The 20,267-nt window shown below is 37.6% G+C and overlaps 1 protein-coding gene across 4 annotated transcripts in view; it reads right to left on the bottom strand.

The window, feature by feature from the left end:
* The window catches only part of pard3bb (par-3 family cell polarity regulator beta b), a 302,455-nt gene that overhangs the window by 209,602 nt on the left and 72,586 nt on the right, over positions 1-20,267 (bottom strand). For all 4 annotated transcript variants that reach the window (XM_036139581.1, XM_036139580.1, XM_036139582.1 and 1 more), the window contains 3 exons: positions 12,585-12,655; positions 2,455-2,538; positions 1,361-1,486 (listed from right to left, as the gene is read on the bottom strand). In XM_036139581.1, the coding sequence (XP_035995474.1) occupies positions 1,361-1,486; positions 2,455-2,538; positions 12,585-12,655 (281 nt within the window). The remainder of the gene's footprint in view (positions 1-1,360; positions 1,487-2,454; positions 2,539-12,584; positions 12,656-20,267) is intronic.

The raw sequence follows: 20,267 nt of genomic DNA, 5'->3' as shown, positions 1-20,267 counted from the left end.
CCTGACATCACTTATCAACAAAGCAACAAGAGTTGGATTGTTGTGTGAGTAAACAAGTGGTCAGTAGTTGCCTCTCAGTCTGCTACGAAACCCTTTGAACACAATACTCACTGTAAGCGAGTATTTATTCTTAACAATAGCTTTGCAGTGATTTAGACTGTATGGACAGTGGAATGAAATTAGATATGAAAGTTGGGTGTTTTAAAATGAGTTTGCAGACCATTATGCTCCGATGATATCATTATTGTGCCTGATTGAACAAGGGCATGCAGCCACATTTGTGTGAAACCGATATTCTAATCAAGCCGCCTCAGTGGTAATCTGGCAGGGACAATGGCCCTGTTTGCATTCACACAAACGTCAGCGTATCGAGCTACAGTAGCAATATCACATGCCAGGACTGAAAACAACTCACTATGCTCTATGTTTATAAGTTCAAATACAGTTTAGAAACACTCAAGTAAAAATTCTTGTTTTGTTTTTCTTGTATGAGTTATTTCTGTGGAACAGCATTTGCGAGGCAGAAAATCTACACGCATTTTAGCTGCAGATTTTATGAGCATGCACACAGTACTGTAAAACAGTTTCTGAACAATGGATACAAACCACTTTATTAATGATCTATTTATCACCAGCAGGTCATAAAAAAATAAAACATTTTGTTGACTGATCAAAGCACAAGAACTATTGTTAGGAATATTGATCACTACATTTTCTTGGAACTAACACCTTATTAGTACTTCTGATGTTTTATTATTTCCACACTCTGAACTTAAAATAACACAACACAATCTTTATTTTACTTAAACATACATTATCACGGAATTTAGAGGTGTACCTAAATGCATTCTTTATAAATAAATTTAGTTTTATTAAAAATGAAAGCTTTGGCATCTTCCTGAATGTGATGACTTTGTCCTCAGTAGTTGAAGCAGCATTAAAGCTACCTGTTAAACCCGTTCTGTATTTGGATTGTTTTGATCCAGTTATTAAAAATATCAGCTTCTTCTAACCCTTCAACTTGTATATTAGGCCCAATCCCAACCAAATTATTTAGGGAAGCGTTCACTTTGACTACCACCCCCATTTTAGATATGATAAATCTGTCCATAGAAGGATTCAAACAATACTCCTTAGGTAACATGTTTATGAAATTTGTGAATTGATACATTTAAATAACCTCATCTCATGTTACTCAATTCACTAACAAAACAAAAAGTGTAGTAATGTGAGCAAAACTTGCAATACTGATATTTATCTTCATATAAATTATTATGTTGCTTTAATAAAATGTAAAGTTACTAATCCTAAACAAATGTTTAGCCTCTAAGGAAAAACAAGGATAAACAGCTGCACTCACTGGCTAAATGTCTTGTCCATGAGGTCAGTGTTGTTGATTTTCACAATGCACTCATCCTCTTGAAACAAGCCTTCCTTTCTTGAGCGACTTTCTTCCTCCACACCACGGATATACAGACCCAGAGACCTGTGCCAGCGAGAGACAGAGGCATACAAACAAAAATCTTTTCATTTAAAAAACTGTATCAGTACAGATTCAGCGACAAATGCTTATCAATGTAAAACCATACGACTGCATCCAAAGCCTGAAAAATAGCAAAAACACTTCCATACTTCAGAGTTCTCAGCTCTTTATGATTATTCAAAAAATGTAAAACATGACAGTTTACCAGGAATTTATGGCAGATATCTATAACACATTTAGGCTTTAAATATAGTACCTACAAAAACTAACTCTCTCTTTTAATTCATATATAAAAAAATAATACAGAAAAATCCTGAAACCAAATTCCAGACTTTTCCAGACTACGTACTCGCAAAACTGAAGACAATAAATGAAAAAACACGAGCACTAGTAGACAGAATTGAAAGGTTGCAGGTGAGCAGGCAATCAAGCTCACATTCAAAAGAGATATTAACTTAACCACTAAATGAACCAAGAAACACTGAAAAAAACTATCTGAGCATCACATTTTCCAAGGGGAGAAGATGCTAACAAGCAAAACACAGCTCAGCTTCACAAGAATAAAAGATTAGGTTAAGAGGAAAACGTTTCACAATGATAAAAAGGAAACTGGAACGAAGGAAGGAACAGGCAAGAATGTGGTGAGGGTGAAGAATATCAGAAGGAAAGCTACAGGGTCGAGAAGAGTCATGAGAACAATCATAAAAAAAATCATCATGCTTTCTTTTAGGAAGCTTCTCTTCTATCAACTATCACACGCCTAAAAAACGACAGAAAAAGTGCAAACTGCAGTTTTTTTGTCTTCCTTTGTTGCTTTTCACTGCGTGTCTACAGAGTTCATGTACTGCAACAAGCCATTTCATCTTGTAAGTGGCAAGATGTGCTGGAAGTGGTATAGCATAGATTAGATTTTATATGGATGTGTGTTATTTAAGCCTAAAATGGTGTGATTAAATATGCACCTAACTCACCGTCCACTGAGTGAAGAGGAGTAAGGAACAACGTGAATACCCAGAGGACTGTCCTCTCCCTGGATCTCCACCGTTCTGGTCAGGCTGGAGACGTAAGAAGACAGACAACACCAATAAATGGACAAAACGGGAAAAAAAGATTATTAGGACAAAAATTAAAGGGCTAAAATGATTGTATAAGATAAATGCTAGTGACCTTTTAAACAGCGCATGAGTGTGAATTTAAACATGCATATGAAAGAGTACAATTTACCGTAATAGTCTAAGACCTTGTTAGAAATATTATTCAATATTTACCACCTCAATCACAAGAGACGGATTGGGGTAGGAAGACAACAGCATGTAACACATGCTAATTGCAAATGTTAAAATATCACTAATGTATCCTTAAACTAATCTGTGCTCAGACATGCATGATAAGTCATTTTAAAATATCCACATCAACTCTTACTTCGCTAACCATAGAAACGGATACAGCTTTTCGGCCGTTTTTTGTTTCACCTAAAGCTGTCTTCTTGCCTCCACCTGCTGGACCGGAGAGGTACTGCAGTATCCTTAGAAATTCCTCATACACCATTGGGCTGATTTAAATAAAGGGCCCTTAGCAAAAGGAAACGCATCAGACTTAAAAGCCCAAGGCTTTGGTATTCCCCAGGAAACCATAACCTTGGGCTTTAAATCCTGGGGCTTGCACTGGAAAGGGGGCTATTAAAGCTATAGTTGGTAACTCTGTTCAGAAACCCTTTTTGTTATACTGGGTGAAATGGTCCTTCCATCCTGACAGTAGTCAATACATTACGTATTCAAAAAAAAAGGAGGAGGTTAAAATTTTGATCTCTGTGAAAGTTGCAGGCCTGTAAAACTCTAACCAATCCCTGCCATTTGCACCAAAGAGCAGGGATTGGACAGAGTTTTGGTTCTGCTGTCACCCTTCTGTCCCTCATGTCCCGGGGGTATCACCTTATCTATTGGTTATCCCACATGCCAATCATTCTGACGCACTCACATAACGCCAGTGTCCGTGCTCGTTCCTTCATAGTTTCCGCTTGCTGGTTGCACATAAGCAGCCAGCAAGCTGCTTATGTGGTTATGTATCTGGTTAGCTTAGCGGTTAGCTTCGGTGTTAGCCATTCATTGTAGCTCCACTGCTCTAACCATATATTTTGAACATGGCTGAGCATTGAAAGAAGCAAACCGTGTACAAGTTTATGAGAAGAAGAGGAAGGCCTCAGTAGAAAGAAGTAAGACCATAGTGGATTTGGGAGACTTTTTTTCACGCGATCATCCTGAAGAAAGAAAGAGCAGGTAAGACAGTCTTGTGCGTGCGTAGTTATTCAAAAAAGGACTTGGGGGAATCTCCGGAAAAATCTGTGACTCTACCTTTAATAACCTAGTTAATCGCTTGGTTCAAATTGCCAACTCGTTCCCTACAAAAGGCTCTATATAGGCCGAGTTACTACCAATATCAAGGTATACTGGGTTAAAAAAGGTCATGATTTCAAAATCTCTAAAAAGTTCCACCATCATCACAGCAGTACTTACCCTCCCCCACCTGTTGCTCGGGGAAAGAGACTTAGACTTTAAACAGAGACAATTTTAGCTTTTTGCTATTATTTCTGGTCAGAAACGACACAGACTGTTTAACATTAGCTAAAGCTTTTTTAGATCTACAATTGACAATCTATGAGCTATACTAAACATACTAACATGAAACTACTGGGAGATCTAGCAAGTATTAACTGTACACTTTACACAGAGTACTTTGAGTATTAGTATAAATACCATAACAGTTGAAAAATTGTAGCGTCAAGGTTATTATCCTGTCAGAATCACATTCCAGTTTATGCCTTTTTACAGGCTTTTCTAAATATCACTCTAAATCTGAAGAATTGAAAGATTAAAAGAAAACCATGAGAAAAATATTTATTTAAAACATATTTTTTAAGTCTAAACAGTAAAAAGTTCCAATGAAGTGAGTGAGACCTTCAGTCCGAGTCAACTGGGAAAGTCCAGTTCTCGACTCCTTGCTTGTGCAACTAAAATATAAATTTCCAATTTCCAACTGCCAGTTACTATACCTGTCTGTCTGTCTGTATATATATATATATATATATATATATATATATATATATATATATATATATATATATATATATATATATATATATATATAAACATAAAAAGCAAGAGTGAGAGGAAAAATAGGTAAGGGGACAACATAAAAGCTAGACAGGGATCGTACGTATGCTGCCTCAAAGACACAAACACCACAGTCCAATCTACTCTGAAAGTTTGTGTCTTTTGAAAGAAAGTTTGCAAATTGTTGCATTCAATTGACTTTTGATTTTCAATGAATGCAAATACTGCACTGAAAATATGGTTTTATGAAGTACTTAATCCTTGTCTGTGGATGCAGGCCTCAGAGAAGGGAGTGCTCTACTCAATTCAAACCTAATAAAGGCACAGACTACAGTGGATATATGTTTGAAGAATATGTTTTATGCCTTTCTTCTCTGTGGGCTTCTTCCTTACTTTGAATCTCTTAATGTCTCCCTGTCTAGTTCGGATTATTCAAGTGCGTCTCTGCTTTGCATTCTGCCTTTTAATATGTATGGGTGCTAAAGTCTTTGTTTGTTTGATTGGTTTATCTATCAGAGCACAGCCATTAATCCTCTCGTGACCTTCTCTCTGCTCCCCATGGTTGTGCATGTGTGTGTGTCTGTGTGTGCATTTTTTAGCGAGTTGGTCTAAACTTTGTTTTGTAATCATTCATTCATTGTCTGTCTTGCTAACTGCTCATTTCATTTTGTCTGCCTCTCCCTCTCTAGACCATCCATCCATCCCTAAATCCCCATCAACTGATAGCAGTACAGATGCTGATAAACTCCAGAGAGAGGCTTGCTGATGAGTGTGGGTGGTAAAAGTGGAGAGATGCAAAGTATGCAAACAAGTCCTCCTTTTCTCCTTCCCTCGCTCTTTCTCACACAGACACAAAGCTGAAATTGCCTCCTAACTCAGCAAATTTAAATAAATCCGAATAACAGAGGACGTGACAGCAAAGCCAGGCAGATGTTATTTAGACTCAAAATCTGTAAAGAGGACTTTTTTTAGAGTGAAACAAAACCAGTTGTAAATCACCACGATGAGACTAGAACTATGCCGGCAGTGCAGGCAGATATTATTTCTTTCGAGATTTATGATACGTGATTTTTGACAAGATACCCCAAGGCTCAAATCCAAACTCCAAACAATGCTCAGTGAAAGTGAAGAGACAACGAACATCATCAAGTGATCCAAAACCACATAGATTTCATGAATAGCAAGTATAATGATGCATTTAGTTTTGAAGCGCATTACCGCCATTGCAAATGTTGATCTATCTAGTTAACATGATGAAGCTATGAAAATAGAAGCAATGCAACCCTACAGAACCTGCTCCGATCTAACATAGTCAGAGCTTCCCGTTCCCACACCAGCATTTGATGCAAGCCCAGAGAAGAGCACTTCTCCTTCTCATTGAAATGGACCCGTTGAGTAGGTTACAGGACGGATTACATCAGTAGAAGACTACAATAATATATTTATTATCCATTGTCTATACTAGGGGTTCCAAAACTTGTCAGCCTGCGACCCCCCAAAATAAGAGCCCCAGAGACTGGTGATCCCCTTTTGGAAATTGTGAGAATAAAATCATAATATTACAAGAATAAAGTCTTATGAAATGTTTAGAAAATACTTAATCTTTTTAGCACATCAGCATCAAATCATCTCGTGACCCCCAAGACATGTCTTGCAACTCCCACTTTGGGAACCCCTGGCCTATGGGGGGGGGGGACCTTCAAAGAGAGGCACCCAGGAGGCATCCTGATCAAATGTCCAAACCATCTCAACAGATTCCTTTTGATGCAGAGAAGCAGTGGCTCTACTTCTAGCCCTCCCTAGATACCAGAGCCCCTCACCATCTCTAAGGCTGAGCCCGGCTACCCTCAGGAGGAAGCTCATTTCGGCCGTTTACATCTGAAATCTCTTTTTTCGGTCAATGATCCATACTTCATGACCATAGATAAGGGTCGGAACGTAGGGAACCTAGTTAAGCGAGAGATTTTGTTTTTGGCTATGCCCTTGCTTCATCTCAACAATTACTATAGTGACATGATCTGTTCCTGTATCAAGCAGAGCCCTAAATGCTAGCAATACATCTTTAAATCAGTGTCAATATAAAATAATAACTGGAAAAAAAGAGGGTAAGAGTCAAGGCAGCATCAGAAGTGAAACTGTGAAATGAGGGAGAGAGGAGGCGCTGAATTAATTAGACAAGGCTAATAAAAAGAATTATTATGAGCAGGAAAATAACATGCACCCCTCCCTTTATCTCTTCCTGCTGCTGTGCCTCTGATCTCCACCTACTACACACAAACACACACATACACAAAAGCAATTGAGATCCATCTGCATTTCCTTTTTCTTCCTTTATATTTTTCGCTGAAAGATGTTTGACAGGCTGCATCAATGCAAATACTGAAGTGGGGTTGAGAGAGGGAGCGACAAAACGGGTGAGACTTGAGAAAAGAGAGAGGCGCATCGCAGTGAATGAATAGGGGAGAGAAAAAGGAGCTGTATGCACAGAGAGCAGGACAGAGAGACGCAAAGAGAGATGAAGAGAGCAGGTGTCCTCTTTATCCAGCTGCCACTTTACCGATCCTCTCTATGAAAGCCCGAAACACTAAGGAGAAATGAAAAAGGAGGATATGCATCACCAAACCACTCTCTTTGCAGCAATGCATTTCACTCCCTCATTACCGTTATCAATGCATTTCCCTTTTTATGACCCTATAAGCTCACAGATGTAAAGATAAAAGTTTGCATAGAACCAAAGGTTAATGAAAGTATATATATATATATATATATATATATATATATATATATATATATATATATATATGAAAGTATATATATATATATATATATATATATATATATATATATATATATATATATATATATATATGGAAAAAGCAAATTATTTATTGCATGAATGAATAAATAAATTAATAACTGCACAATATTAGATTATAAAAGTCGTATTGTGAGAATTTTATCCTTAAGATTTTACAAAGAGCCCTTAACTGAAGAGTGGTGGGGAAATGTAAGCTACACAGCTGAAAATTAACTAACTGGAACAGACAAAGAGAAGAAAATTACTAGATCCGGGTGGAAGTAGAACCACAATAAGACCTTTTCCACTATTGATGAGTAAACACAACTAAAGCACAAATCACCAAAGATGTACAGCTGCTCTTAAACCACAAAAAGCTCTTCAAATCTAGTTTGTTTTGTGCAACCAGTGGAACCCATTTACCTGTTCACCCTCCCGTCTTCTAAAGCACCTTCAATGCAGTGCCTTACTCACCTAGAAATATAGCGGAATCGCCATTTCAATAAACCCATTTAGAGTAAATCTGGTTCCCTGTATGAAAAAGGACGTTTTGATTTACACGTAATGAGTTCTTTGCGATGCATGTGGTGTGGTTAAAATAATGATGAGCCATTACTGTACGTTTCGAAGGCGCAGAAATACTCGCACACAAACTCGTAGCGTGCCACTGTGTGCGCAGAAACACAAGTCCTCACAGCATATAAACGGTCACACAAAAACACACACATTCATTTAACTCCTGCTTTGCTGTTCCAGTATTTATGACCACGCTCCTTCCTTCATTTTACTTCTTTTTTTTTTTCTTGCAATTTCAAGGATCGTTTCCCTGGTGACCACAAAAACCATTACATCACTTTTACATTACTCACAGCTGGGATAGTTCTTATATGATTAGACTACGTGTGCATGAAAGGATACGTACAAAAAGAAAAGTTAGAGGGAAAATGACACAAATGGGAGTTGGCGACTACTTTTGTAATAACCTTTGTAATCCCTGCACAACACTGTTCAGGACCAGGCCTTGTAATGGAACAAAAAAGGTTTCCATTTAGTTAGCTTGGCTGTTGATTTGGCTATCAGAATTGCCTATTAAGGTAACAAATATCGGCACAGCAGAAGTATAAAGCAGAAAATCTTGCAAACAGCTTTCATAGAGAGTGTCTGTATTTTTATATCGTCTTTGAACATGAGGTGACGTATAGAATAGGGATGGGGCCAATCCAGTATCAGGTTCCGATGCTATCCACTGATAGCAGCCAGCTAGCAGAGGCGAACAGAGCCTATCACTGTGTGTAACGATGAGCCAACGTTACATGTTAAGTTGAATATTGTTGTTTTAGAAATGCATTGATGGTAAACAGTTACACTCTCGTAAGTTGTATGCAACAAAATTTCGTTTGCACTCTGTACATACAAAATGACAATAAAGTTGCCGAAGGCTACGTTCACACTGCAGCCTGAAGTGACCCAATTCCGATTTTTTTGCCCATATGCAACCTGTATCTGATCTTATTATGACAGTCTGAACAGCACAGATCGGATTTTTTTAAATGCGACCCAGGTCGCTTGGATATGTGGTACTGAATCCGATACGTATCTGATCTTTTCTAATGCGACCTGTGTCCGTACGGCCGGGTCGCATTTATCCGATCTGTACGTCTCGATACTCGACAAACATCACTATTCTGCGTCCTGCTATGCAGAAGCGGGAAGAAAGACGACACCCATGGCAGACTACAATGAGGAGAGCATTCAATGGAGGGAAAACTCCGGTTAGAAAAGAAATTAAAGACCGCAAAAAGCGTGCCAGCATTATATTCCATGTTTACTTCCGCAAACACTGAGGACTCTTGCTACGTGTGACGTCATCGCGTCCTCGAGTGCGCATGCGGGACACTTAGGTTGAACGCATTAAGTTCACACAGGAGATCACATACAAGATATGTTTCCATATATTTGGAAATGTGAACGACCATGCAAAAAAATCCGATTTCACAAAAAAATCGGAATTGAGCATTAAGACCTGCAGTGTGAACATAGCCTAAGTCTAAGTTAAACAGCACATCAACTTTTTCCTTTTTGTTTGTTTTGTTTGTTTGGAATTTGTGTTTGTTTTCTGGGCGTGGTGTCACCTGCAGTGGAGGGACCTCATCCTGGCGTGTCACTCTCAGGTGTGCAGACAAAACAGTCCCCAGAGATTTGCACACAATTTATTGGTTCCTGGTATGGCTCGAACTAAGAGGCAGATTAAGAGGGGTGATACTGGCCAGAGTGGATTCTTCTGTTGCTATAGAGTTTTAAGTAATTATTGGAATGGGTTTAAGATATTTTCCGTTTGTATCAGTTTGTAAATGTATTGTTTTGTTTGTTCTATTTCTAGTGCAAATAGTATTGTGTCTTCTATTTTCATTTAATGTAACCCTAATAATAGTTTCTCCCAATTTAGGTTAGTTGGTATTTGTTGTTAACTGTTGATTATACTGCTGGCTACAAAAAAAAAAAGAAGAAGAAGCTTCCACAGATGTCACATTGTTCTGTTTTTTGGACTGCCATTCGGGTCCACTTCCAACACCAGTTTGACAAGCACGTGACACTTTGTCTAACCAACTTTTAATCACAACGTGCCTGCTTTGTGTGGACATATTTTACTAGAAACACTGTAACGTAAATGTTTACAAAGCTGTTGTATCTGGAGGCAGAAGCTCCATCGCAACCTAAAATGCAACTAACTTAAAGAGACGTTTGAACCCCACCACATGTACCGCAGGAGAATGGAGCCTTGCATGGTGCAGTAGAACCGAATCATTTGGCTGACCATGTCCCTCAATCTAATATTTAGTATTAACTGGCATTGCCCGGAACGTTTACTGCGTCACTGCCGCAGATACAGGAGCTTTACTGACCTTTGTATGTTGCCCCAAAACATCTGTGTTGTACTGTTAGCTAAGCATGTAGCACCGTTCAGCATTTATTTTTTTTTCTAATTTTGTATTCATTGTAGGGGTTCTTAGCTAACTAACAACTACATTTGAAAAACAGCCTCCAGTTTTACAGAGAACTGTACAACTTAAAATTATTCCTTGTCTTTCTGTATTGCAATGGAATCAAACAAACAAAACTTATGGATGATCTGTTAACAAAACCTAATTTAGGTCATTATGATTATTTAAACTTGTTAGAGACTGAAAGAAGTAAAACAAATACAAAAAAAAAAAATCAAAGGGTGTAACACTATCACAGTGAAGTGATTATACTTTATATATTACGGCTTTAATAAGTTTTACAAACAAAAATTGAGAGCACAATTTTTAATCTATCATTCTCTGGGGATTTTCTCTGATTTACCCAGGATAAAAATTTTATATATCACCTGAAACACTACATACTTTCATCTGGTCTTGAGTTAGGTTGATATTAAGGTTCTTGATCGATTGTTAACTTGCCCACAGGCCATTTGTTTTGCTGTTAACAAAAAAGACTGATTGTAACTGGTAGCTTGTATTTTTATTCCACTCAATAATTTAACAATACTCAAAAATAATTGGAAAATTCAACAACACCTGTGAGGATCCAAGGAAACACAACTTTCCTTTTGGATCGATTTCTAGAGAACAAACCAAAAACCATTAAGACTCAAGTCTACTGTGAAAGGTTTTACGGACAGAAAAGCTAAAAATCCAAGAATCTGGCCAAAATGGCAATAAATATGTCTGAAGGAATTGAGCTGAGGCTTTCAAAGAACAGTGTGCCAAGCATTTAGGTGGTAGCATTATGATGTGTAACAGTGGATGAATGGTAGTGCATGATATTTCTGAAAACAGAGGACTATATCCAATGTCTGCACCTCTACTTCAGGTTTGTTTGTGCCAGGCAAACAGCCATTTCTCTGTGTATTCTGACAGAAAGAGGTGAAATACTGAGCCAGAATTATTCCACATCTTTTTGATCGCTACCAAAGAAACAAAAAATTGCTAAGGGACATTTAACCAAGTATCTGTGGGGCTATGCATAAATATGTATGACTATTTTTGCCCCTGCAATACTGCATACTGATGCATTTGCCAAATTCTTCTTTTCTTAATTTAACCCTAAAAAAAAGAATGGTTAAAATAAAAAGCCCACAATGAAAATGCTTTATGTGCAGAAGTGTACATAAACTTTCAAACTTTGCTGTAATGTAATGGGTTCTCGTATTGGCGCCGGTATTTTAAGAATAGCAGTAGGCCAAGTTAATTTGGAAAAAAGATTACTCCCCAAAGGCCACATCCAAATGTCCAATGCAAAATTAAAGCTTCGTAGGTAAATGCTTGCTGAGTGGTGGAAGGAGCAGCTAAATCTTTGCTCTAACAAAGCTAACATGGGAGTTTTTAAGACTTCATCCAACACAAAGCACATGCAAACATCACAGCCTCACTCTGGTTATTGTTCAATGGATTCTTTATAGTAAGCTTCTGTTTTGCAGCGTATAGCGACTGCATGACTTCCCCCAATGTTTACATGTAAGATCCTGCCCCAAAAAGCCTCGTGCCCCTCATGGATACGGACAAAATAAACGCCCATCAGGGACACAGGGCAACCTGCAACCCAGAACTTAATTAAGCAGCATTCATTAGTGTGTGCTTTTAAAAATAGCAGATGAAACTGTGTTTGTTGCTGTTTATCTTTGAGACCATGTGTTTATGACAGTAAGCATGTTTTTGTGCCTTTTATGTGTGTGTGTGAGAGACCCTGACCCTGTTTTGGCGGTCTTTTGTAGTTATCTAATGATGGAGCTTTTTAACAGTAAATATATCTGCGAGGGCCTTGATCTGGATTAGAAAGCAGCTTTAATGAAGAGAAAGTGGGACAGAGGCACGCTCACAAAAAGCAATGAACATGAATGTAGACAAACATGCACAAACATAACCTTCTCATTGGACAGAAACACTCATTTCATACAAAAAAAAGAAAAAAAAGAAATGCTTATCTGGATAAATTATCAGCAGAACAAATGAAAACAAAAATCAGTGGAACAGCTGAGTACCAGCAGAGGTAATAGAAAAAGAAATCAAATAAAACTCTTTTGATAGTAATCAGTTTGATCTTTTGTTTTCTATGCTTTTAATCAGAATGCTTTACTGTTTTTATAATAGTAAAAAGTGAAAATTTTTGATTTGCCATTCATCATTGATGGATACAACAAAAAGGCACCCACCTGTCAATGAAGGTGTGTTTGCCTGGAGCTTGTTCCATCCCAGTAGGCCCCTCCACATCAGGACTGGCTTCCTGCAGAGCACACACACACACAGACACACAGAACATCTCCCTTATTAGCCAGTCAGTGATTGGTGTTTTTTTAACATTCAACAATAGGAGGGAATCAAAAGGAGAGATTAAGAAACGTGGCTGAATTAACAGAAGATGTAAACCACTGTATAAAAAAAATCAAAGAATCTCCAATGTTTTGATTTTAACCCTAATGAACTGCATTTGAAATTTTGAACCCGATAATTCAATTCTTACAATTAAAAACTGACTGGAACACAAAAGGGGGATGGAAGAATAAATATGTGAAGTGATGAGAGAAGAAGATGCTAATCTGATCAACAGATGAAGCACCAATTCATTTTTGAAGGCAAGCAGACGGTCTTGTTAAGCAGTAATAAATAGGAGTATTAGTGGGCATGGCAACCAAATGAAAAACAGGTATTACTTTTCCACAACATAGAATAATTTAAATGGTAAGTGAATTGAATTAATATAGGACTTTTCCAGTCATACTGACCACTTAAAGCACTCTACACTATAGCAACAGTCACCCAATAACATATCTACAAACCTGGGCATTTCCATACAGAGATACACAGTTTGAAAAGTGCCTTGCTCAGGGGGAAATCCACAAATCCACATCTTCTAACGTGTGGATTGGAAGACAACTCCTCCCACTGTGCCAAACTTGTTTCTGTGATTCGCTGAAACCAGACATAACAGGTCTGAAGCAAATCCAACAGATCCAAAAGAAAAAAAAAACTTTTATTTACTTTATTTTTTATACAGCTCCCTCATAATAACTTAGAAAAAATATTCAAATATTACTTTGAAATGTTAAATTTCAGTCTAAGAGTAAAACCTTCTGTCCGTCATGATGGTTTTGACTTACAGCTGAATGGGAACCCAAGATTCAGTTCGTCAGAAATCTGAATACTACATAAGAACAATTAAACACAGTTTTAATTAAGGAAATATTTTGTTCTGACCTAAACAATCAATGACCAAACTGTTGACTACACAGTTGTTTATCAGACAGTCATTGAGACTGTAAGCCACAGAGAGTAGTCGCTAAAGAAGCTGACAATTCAGAGCATGCTCTATCCAAGCCTATAAATAGGAAGTTGAATGAAAGAAAAGGTGTGGAAAAAGGAAGAAAATTATGAAGCAAAGTCAATTTAGGAGTTTGGAAGAGATTTAATTAGGGTTATTTTGCCAAAAATCAAAATTATACATTTCAACCGTAATTGAGATTTAATTGCGAGTTAATGCAACTTTTCTCTACCGACACCTAAAGGACGCGTCTGATCCATTAATTGTTACGTAGCCACAAATTGCATACCTCTGCGATTTGGAAATTGTGTTTTTTTTATAATTGCGATTATATTGCAAAAGCCATTAATTGTGCAGCCCTAGATTTAATAGGCATAGACCAGGACAAGAGTCAGTGCATCAAGAGACACTTGTCCTGAATACAACTGGAATGTATTTAGGACAACGCTACAACTGTCACAGTCTGCCTGTGCGGTTTCTGTCATCCGGGTCATGTCAGCTACAACAAGCTTAAATTGAAGGGAACTGGACTTTTTCTCAGTTCCCACACCCATGCAGGAGTCTTTGTCAACTCGGGAGACTCACAGTTGAGCAATCTGGGCAGCTCCCAAACTCCAGGTTGCTCAACCGCGAGCCTCCAGAGATGAGAAAGACTCCTTGATAGGCGTCGAAATCTATTCATGAAACTGAGCGAAAGTTCAATGTTTTTTAACTTAAACCTGTTGTAACTGTCCCATCCCTTGTATTAAGCCACTACTGAACAAAAGACAATGTCCGAAGTGTCCTGCCAGGGCTACAGAGAAATGACTAGACTGCTGTTCAGGGGTCAAGTGTCCTCTTCTGAGAGTTTTAGAATGGTACAAATTTGGCAACCAGCAACTAGAGCTGATGAGGACGGACACTTTTGTAGTTTTTTTAGGATGACATTTTTACACTGTATGCTGAATCATATTTTCCCTTTTCAATGTAATTACTGAAATAATTCAACTTTGTTATATTCTAATGTGTTCAAATGCACATGTATTATCGATTTTCAGGGCTCCAAAGAGTAATGCAAAAGAACAGATGGAATAAACCTCACAATTTCTTGATGAATGCCAAAGCATTATGTTATATAGTTGTTAAACAAAATGAAATATAAAGCCATATTGAATCAATTTTAATATAATTGACCCATTCATTTATGTCAGTAACTCAATTCCTTAGGTGAATTTCTAATATTTCTAATAATTATGATGATTTTCCACTTACAGCTAATTGAAACCCAATGTTTAAGATAAGAATATTACATCAGACCAATGAAACATTTTTAATGCAGAGATGTGCACTTAACGAAAGATATTTTAAATACCCGCTTCAAGGTTGTTATTTTCAACACATACTTTTAATCTGACCACTGGGCCTCATCAGAATGCATATTCTAACCGATTGAATATTATTCTATATTGATTTTAATATTACAGAGCAGTACTTAAAGTTCAAGAGCGGTACAAGCCGAAGAACTTCTACCGCAGTACAAAGATAAACAAGCCTAAATTAAAAAGAAAATTAAATTCCTATTAGGAGCTCCAGATTTACACATAAGTAAATATGCAACTATCACACCGGGTCATCTTGGAGTAGGCGTACCCCCCGTCCACACATTTGTGTAAACATATGGAGGAGAACACACGGGTCAATAAGGTCCCGTGTTAGTAGATGGCTCTAATGGATTCAAAACATGACCTTTTCAACCTTTTACCCCCGCCATCCTATCCACCCATATGACCCACTCTAACTGCTTCAGAAGAAAAGAGGCAGAGAAAGAGAAAAGAGAAACTTAAAGCCAAAGAATGAAACAGCAAGAGACAGACTTGAGGAGTGAATGCAGAGCCGACAGCGTAAAGAGATGTAGGAGGGCAAGACGACACAGAACACGCAAAGATGGACTGCCAGTACAGTAAACAGATGTTAAAGCTTTAGTGGCTTGGAAATTAATTGGTCTGGTCTGGCTGTTAATGCTGTCATTTGAGCTTAATTAGTAAAAAGATGACAGGTGACATTAATTATCCCAACCTCACTGTCATGACAGTCACTCATACATTAATTGTAGTAGCTACTGGTGCTTAATTGTATGTCTCATTTAATAAATGAATGCAGAAATAGTTTCTCTGCATCATTCTCTCTGTGAAAGAACAACATATTAATTACAAAGGCCAGCAATGCCTGTAACTTATCAAAGGGCAATTAAAAGCAAGTAAATGAATCTCGACGAACAAATGTGTCTCATTATTCACAGAAACATTTGAGCGATTTAATAAAACACTGACCACTTTCATTTATTGAACTGCTTGTAGAGAAGGCAGCAACAAAAGTTATTATTTCAAAGATGCTACATTGCTTTTTTTAATGCGAGATGAACAATATCAGTATGATTACATGTTCTAGCAAATTGCACTCTGTTGATATAATATATATTCTTGCTTGGATCTATAAATTAACCGTATTAAATAACTTATTAATTTTAATACATTGCCTGAACAATAATTAAGGCAATATATTAATAACACAAAGTTTTACCAAAGCAGCAGTTATCAGAGGCACAGAGTGAACGAGGTGAATACGGGATTGAAGCTATGCGTGACTAAAATTCAGGGAATTGCTTTTTAGTTTCAGAGAAGAAAAACAGATTAAAAACAAATATTTCATCCCGCTTTGTAAATCGGAGTGGGATACATTTACAATCAGAGAAGAAGCTTTACTCTCTGCTGTTTTTGCTCTGACTGCAGGCGAGTTTCAGGACGAGGCAGCTGTCCGTCGGTCTGGGAGACAGGGCTTGGAGAAGTTTGGAGAAGTTCTTGGGTCTCCAAAGACAATGGCTCTGTCTCATTCCGCCTACTTCTACACTTCGAACACTTAGTTTTAAGTATATAGTGTAGATAACACAAAAAGTCAGTGCACTGAAGGTACCCGGATGACCCCCTAAAAATGGTCACAAAATGCAGTGTGTAACGATGGACCCTACTCGCACTAAACGGACGCCATCTTGACTACAAAGCGGAAAGGGAGGGACTAGGGACGTCGGGAAGATGTTCCCATTTTGAAAATAATGGCGGACAATTCAGCCGAGACAGCCGGAGCTGCGACACCGCAATCATATAAATGTAAGTAATGGTGGTAATACGAGGCATTGTACTCTCGTCTAATGCATCACTTACAAAATACACAAACATACCTCATGTTCAGCCAATAGTAGGAGTATCCTGCGTTGACGTCGGAGGCGATTTATTTTCCACATGCTGTGAGTGTTAACGATTGGTTAAAGAACGTGTGCGTTTGTAAACAAACGCCGGCATATAGTTTTGGCGTTCTGAAAATTTGCGTTCGTCACGTCATCCCGTCATTTCCGGAGAGCGTTTCAACATAAGTGTTCCTTTTGGAACACTACTAACGATCGAAAGTGGGCACTACGGCAGTAAGTGGTCAGTGCACATTAGCAGTGCACTGATGGAAGTATTTGGAAGGAGACACAGCCAATAACTGCGGAACAATTGTTACTTTCATGGAAAGTCACCAATAACAGAAGAAAGTCACCAGCTTTTTCGCTAGTCACCTTTTTGAAAAAAGTTCGCTAGATTGTTCTGAAAAGTTGCTAAATATAGCGAGAAATTTGCAGAATTAGCAGCAGTGACCAGGTGGTTCCTCAGATTAGAAGTATTGCCGCCGCTGGCCTCGCCCTAACAAGTATTGCAGCTAGCGTAATCTGCAGCACATTTTGAAAAGCGGAGACAGCGCTTTCTATCAGCCATGCTTCGCTTACTGGACCAGCGGCTACTGACGTCATCACGCTCCATGCTGTGTTCATGTTCAGCATGGAAAATCGCCCACTCTTCTACTCCCTCAGGGTCACAGTGATGCGTTTAGGTACCAAAACATGGTAATTTCTAATGTTACGTGAATCAGTACCCTGTGGTACCGACAAGATTCGGTCGGTACCTATAAAAAATACCGGATTCGGTGCCTATCCCTAGTTGCCATGTATGGAGGAGCAATCAGCAGGTTTAGGTGTAATTACTATTTATTAAAGAGTCAGGTTGCTTTGGACAGATTTATTCTAATAGATTTAAAAACACCCTTTTATATTCACCCAGTTCTTCTTTGTTACTAACATTTCTTTAATGATTTGAAGAATGTAAATGTGACACAAAAAAGGGAGAAATATGTTAGGGGAGAACCACTTTTTCACAGAAACATAAATGAATACCACAGTGAACCTAAAAAAAACTGCAGCAATGTTGAAGAGAAGTGGGCCTAAATGACGTAAGAGACAAAGTTATATAAAACAGCTGATTCACCTTTTGCTGCTATAGGTGGTTATACAAACCATTTTATCATAAAATGTAGCTAAAAGTTTCCCATTAAAGTATTGACAGACATAATCCCTTTTTTTTTCTGATGATTACATGTCAGGAGTGAGCATCAGGGACAATTCATGGGTTTTTATCAATTGACATTCATGTCAACATTCACCACTAGGTAAAAAACATGTATAAGAGGACTTCATAATTTCACAAAGCAAAATTTAATTTTAATAAACAACAAAGATTTATGTAAATTACTGAAGAGAATTGCAATGAAAAAAAATGCATTAGTCTGTCGACATTTGACAGCTTAATCAATACTTGTGAGCATTAGTGGCCCTCCAAAAACTGGAGAATAGAAAAGCAAGCTTTCCATTTTAACTCAGTGATTAATAATCCTGCATTAAGTAACTACTGCTCGTGTATAATAAATGGGCTGCAAGCATTTATTATTCTTGGTCCAATTTAATAATTGCTCAAAGTGGATAAAAAGACCAAACTATCAGTGATATTACTAATTACTAAATGACCAATCAACCAAAGTGTTCCCTGAAAACGCTCAAAGGGTAAGTATGATAAATGCTGGGTTGCTTGCTCTGCATTTTGTCCAATATTTACTCGACACAAAGTTTATATGTGCATGTTTATCTATATGAAATTAATCTCTGAAAATATACTTGATGAACATGCTATTATTTGCAGCACCTTGCCCCAAGAGTCAGTGTTTGATTATGATAAGCACTGAAAATGTGCTGAAATGTCAGATAATAAAACTTTTGGAGAATATTACAGAAATAAGAATATTTATTTTAAATGAATTTAACAGCCTTGTTGCCACGCAATAAAACCCTGTCACTACAATGATCCAAAGAGGATAAGGAAGACCCTGTTTCTGGAGTAGGCACGCAACGAGAGGAGATGCTGATGGTATTCCTATCAAGATCCCTTAGAAAGACCAAAATGTTACTACTGGTATTATTACTCTAAAAACATTATTTAATATGATTTTTATATTAATAGCATTATTTATTAACCTGTCTAGGCTGTATTCTGATGAACAATTTTCATGTGAGCCAGTCAAGGTCATCTAAAGGGCCAGGTTTGCTCTATACCTACTGATCAAGAAGCAGACTCCCATGAAGTGTTATCCCAATCCTCAAATCTGAAAAAAATCTGCCCATACTTCAGGAGTTCCCTAATCCAGTCCTCGACAGCTACTTTTTCTACAACTTTTGGACGCATCTTTGCTTCATTTAAGTGCATTAAATGGCTAAATCCCCTCCTCAGGATGTCATTCAGCTCTGCAGGGGCCTGGTAATGAGCCATTTGTTTGATTCAGGTATGTTAAGAGAAGGGATGCATCTAAAAGTTTCAGGAGAATAGCTCTTGATGACTGGAGTGAGGCACTGCTGTTTCATTTTATTTATTTTTTTTAAAAGCAATGTTTTTAACATAAGCACCCCTATGCACTTTTTAGGCGGTGTGCCACTGCAAGTAGACTCTGCACCAGTAAACAGAGAGAGTTAAGAGTTACTCTAAAAAAGTTTCAGCTCATTGATGCAGAATGTAAAGTTTTTAACAAGACATAGCATTAATTTAAAGAAGCTGTGGAAAACCGAGTCAGGAATTACAACTTGAATTTAAATTGTCAGGCTAAACATACAAAGCTCATGAAACACATAACTTTTAATGTTAAGTTGTCAGTATGGTCAGTGTCATAACGTTCAGTCGCAATGAAAGCTACAGCAAAGATAAAAAAAAATCATTTACAGATTGAAAATCTAATGAAATCTATACTCTTTTTTAAATCTACATCATTTAAACTATACCATTAAGCCAATGGTCCAGCTGTCAATAATATTAGACGTTGCTTTTATTAGATGGACGGGTGGTGCAGGGATGTTTTTTTAAAGAACTTTCAGTAATCGGTATATAACACGCGATGTTTGCAATTTATTTAGCTGGGTTACATGGCTTGGTAGCAACACCACAGTAGATAAATGTGGTAACTCAGCTTTTTGCAAACATTTGTTTAATGTCCGCATTTTATTAAAAACACTGAAAAGTAGTGTTCCTATATAACTAAATCATACATGTGTGAATAATGTTTAAACAGCAAAATGTTTGGTTGTGAAACTGATTTGATAATTACTTCAGATTTTATTTCCACTTACCAAATATCTTAATTTGTTACTTAAATGCAAGAAATGCAATGTATGTTCAGACTTAATACTGGT

This window comes from Fundulus heteroclitus, chromosome 7, assembly GCF_011125445.2.
Source record: "Fundulus heteroclitus isolate FHET01 chromosome 7, MU-UCD_Fhet_4.1, whole genome shotgun sequence".
NCBI lineage: Eukaryota > Metazoa > Chordata > Actinopteri > Cyprinodontiformes > Fundulidae > Fundulus > Fundulus heteroclitus.
The sequence above is the reverse complement of the archived record's forward strand: the minus strand, read 5'-3'. Positions and strand labels throughout refer to the sequence as shown.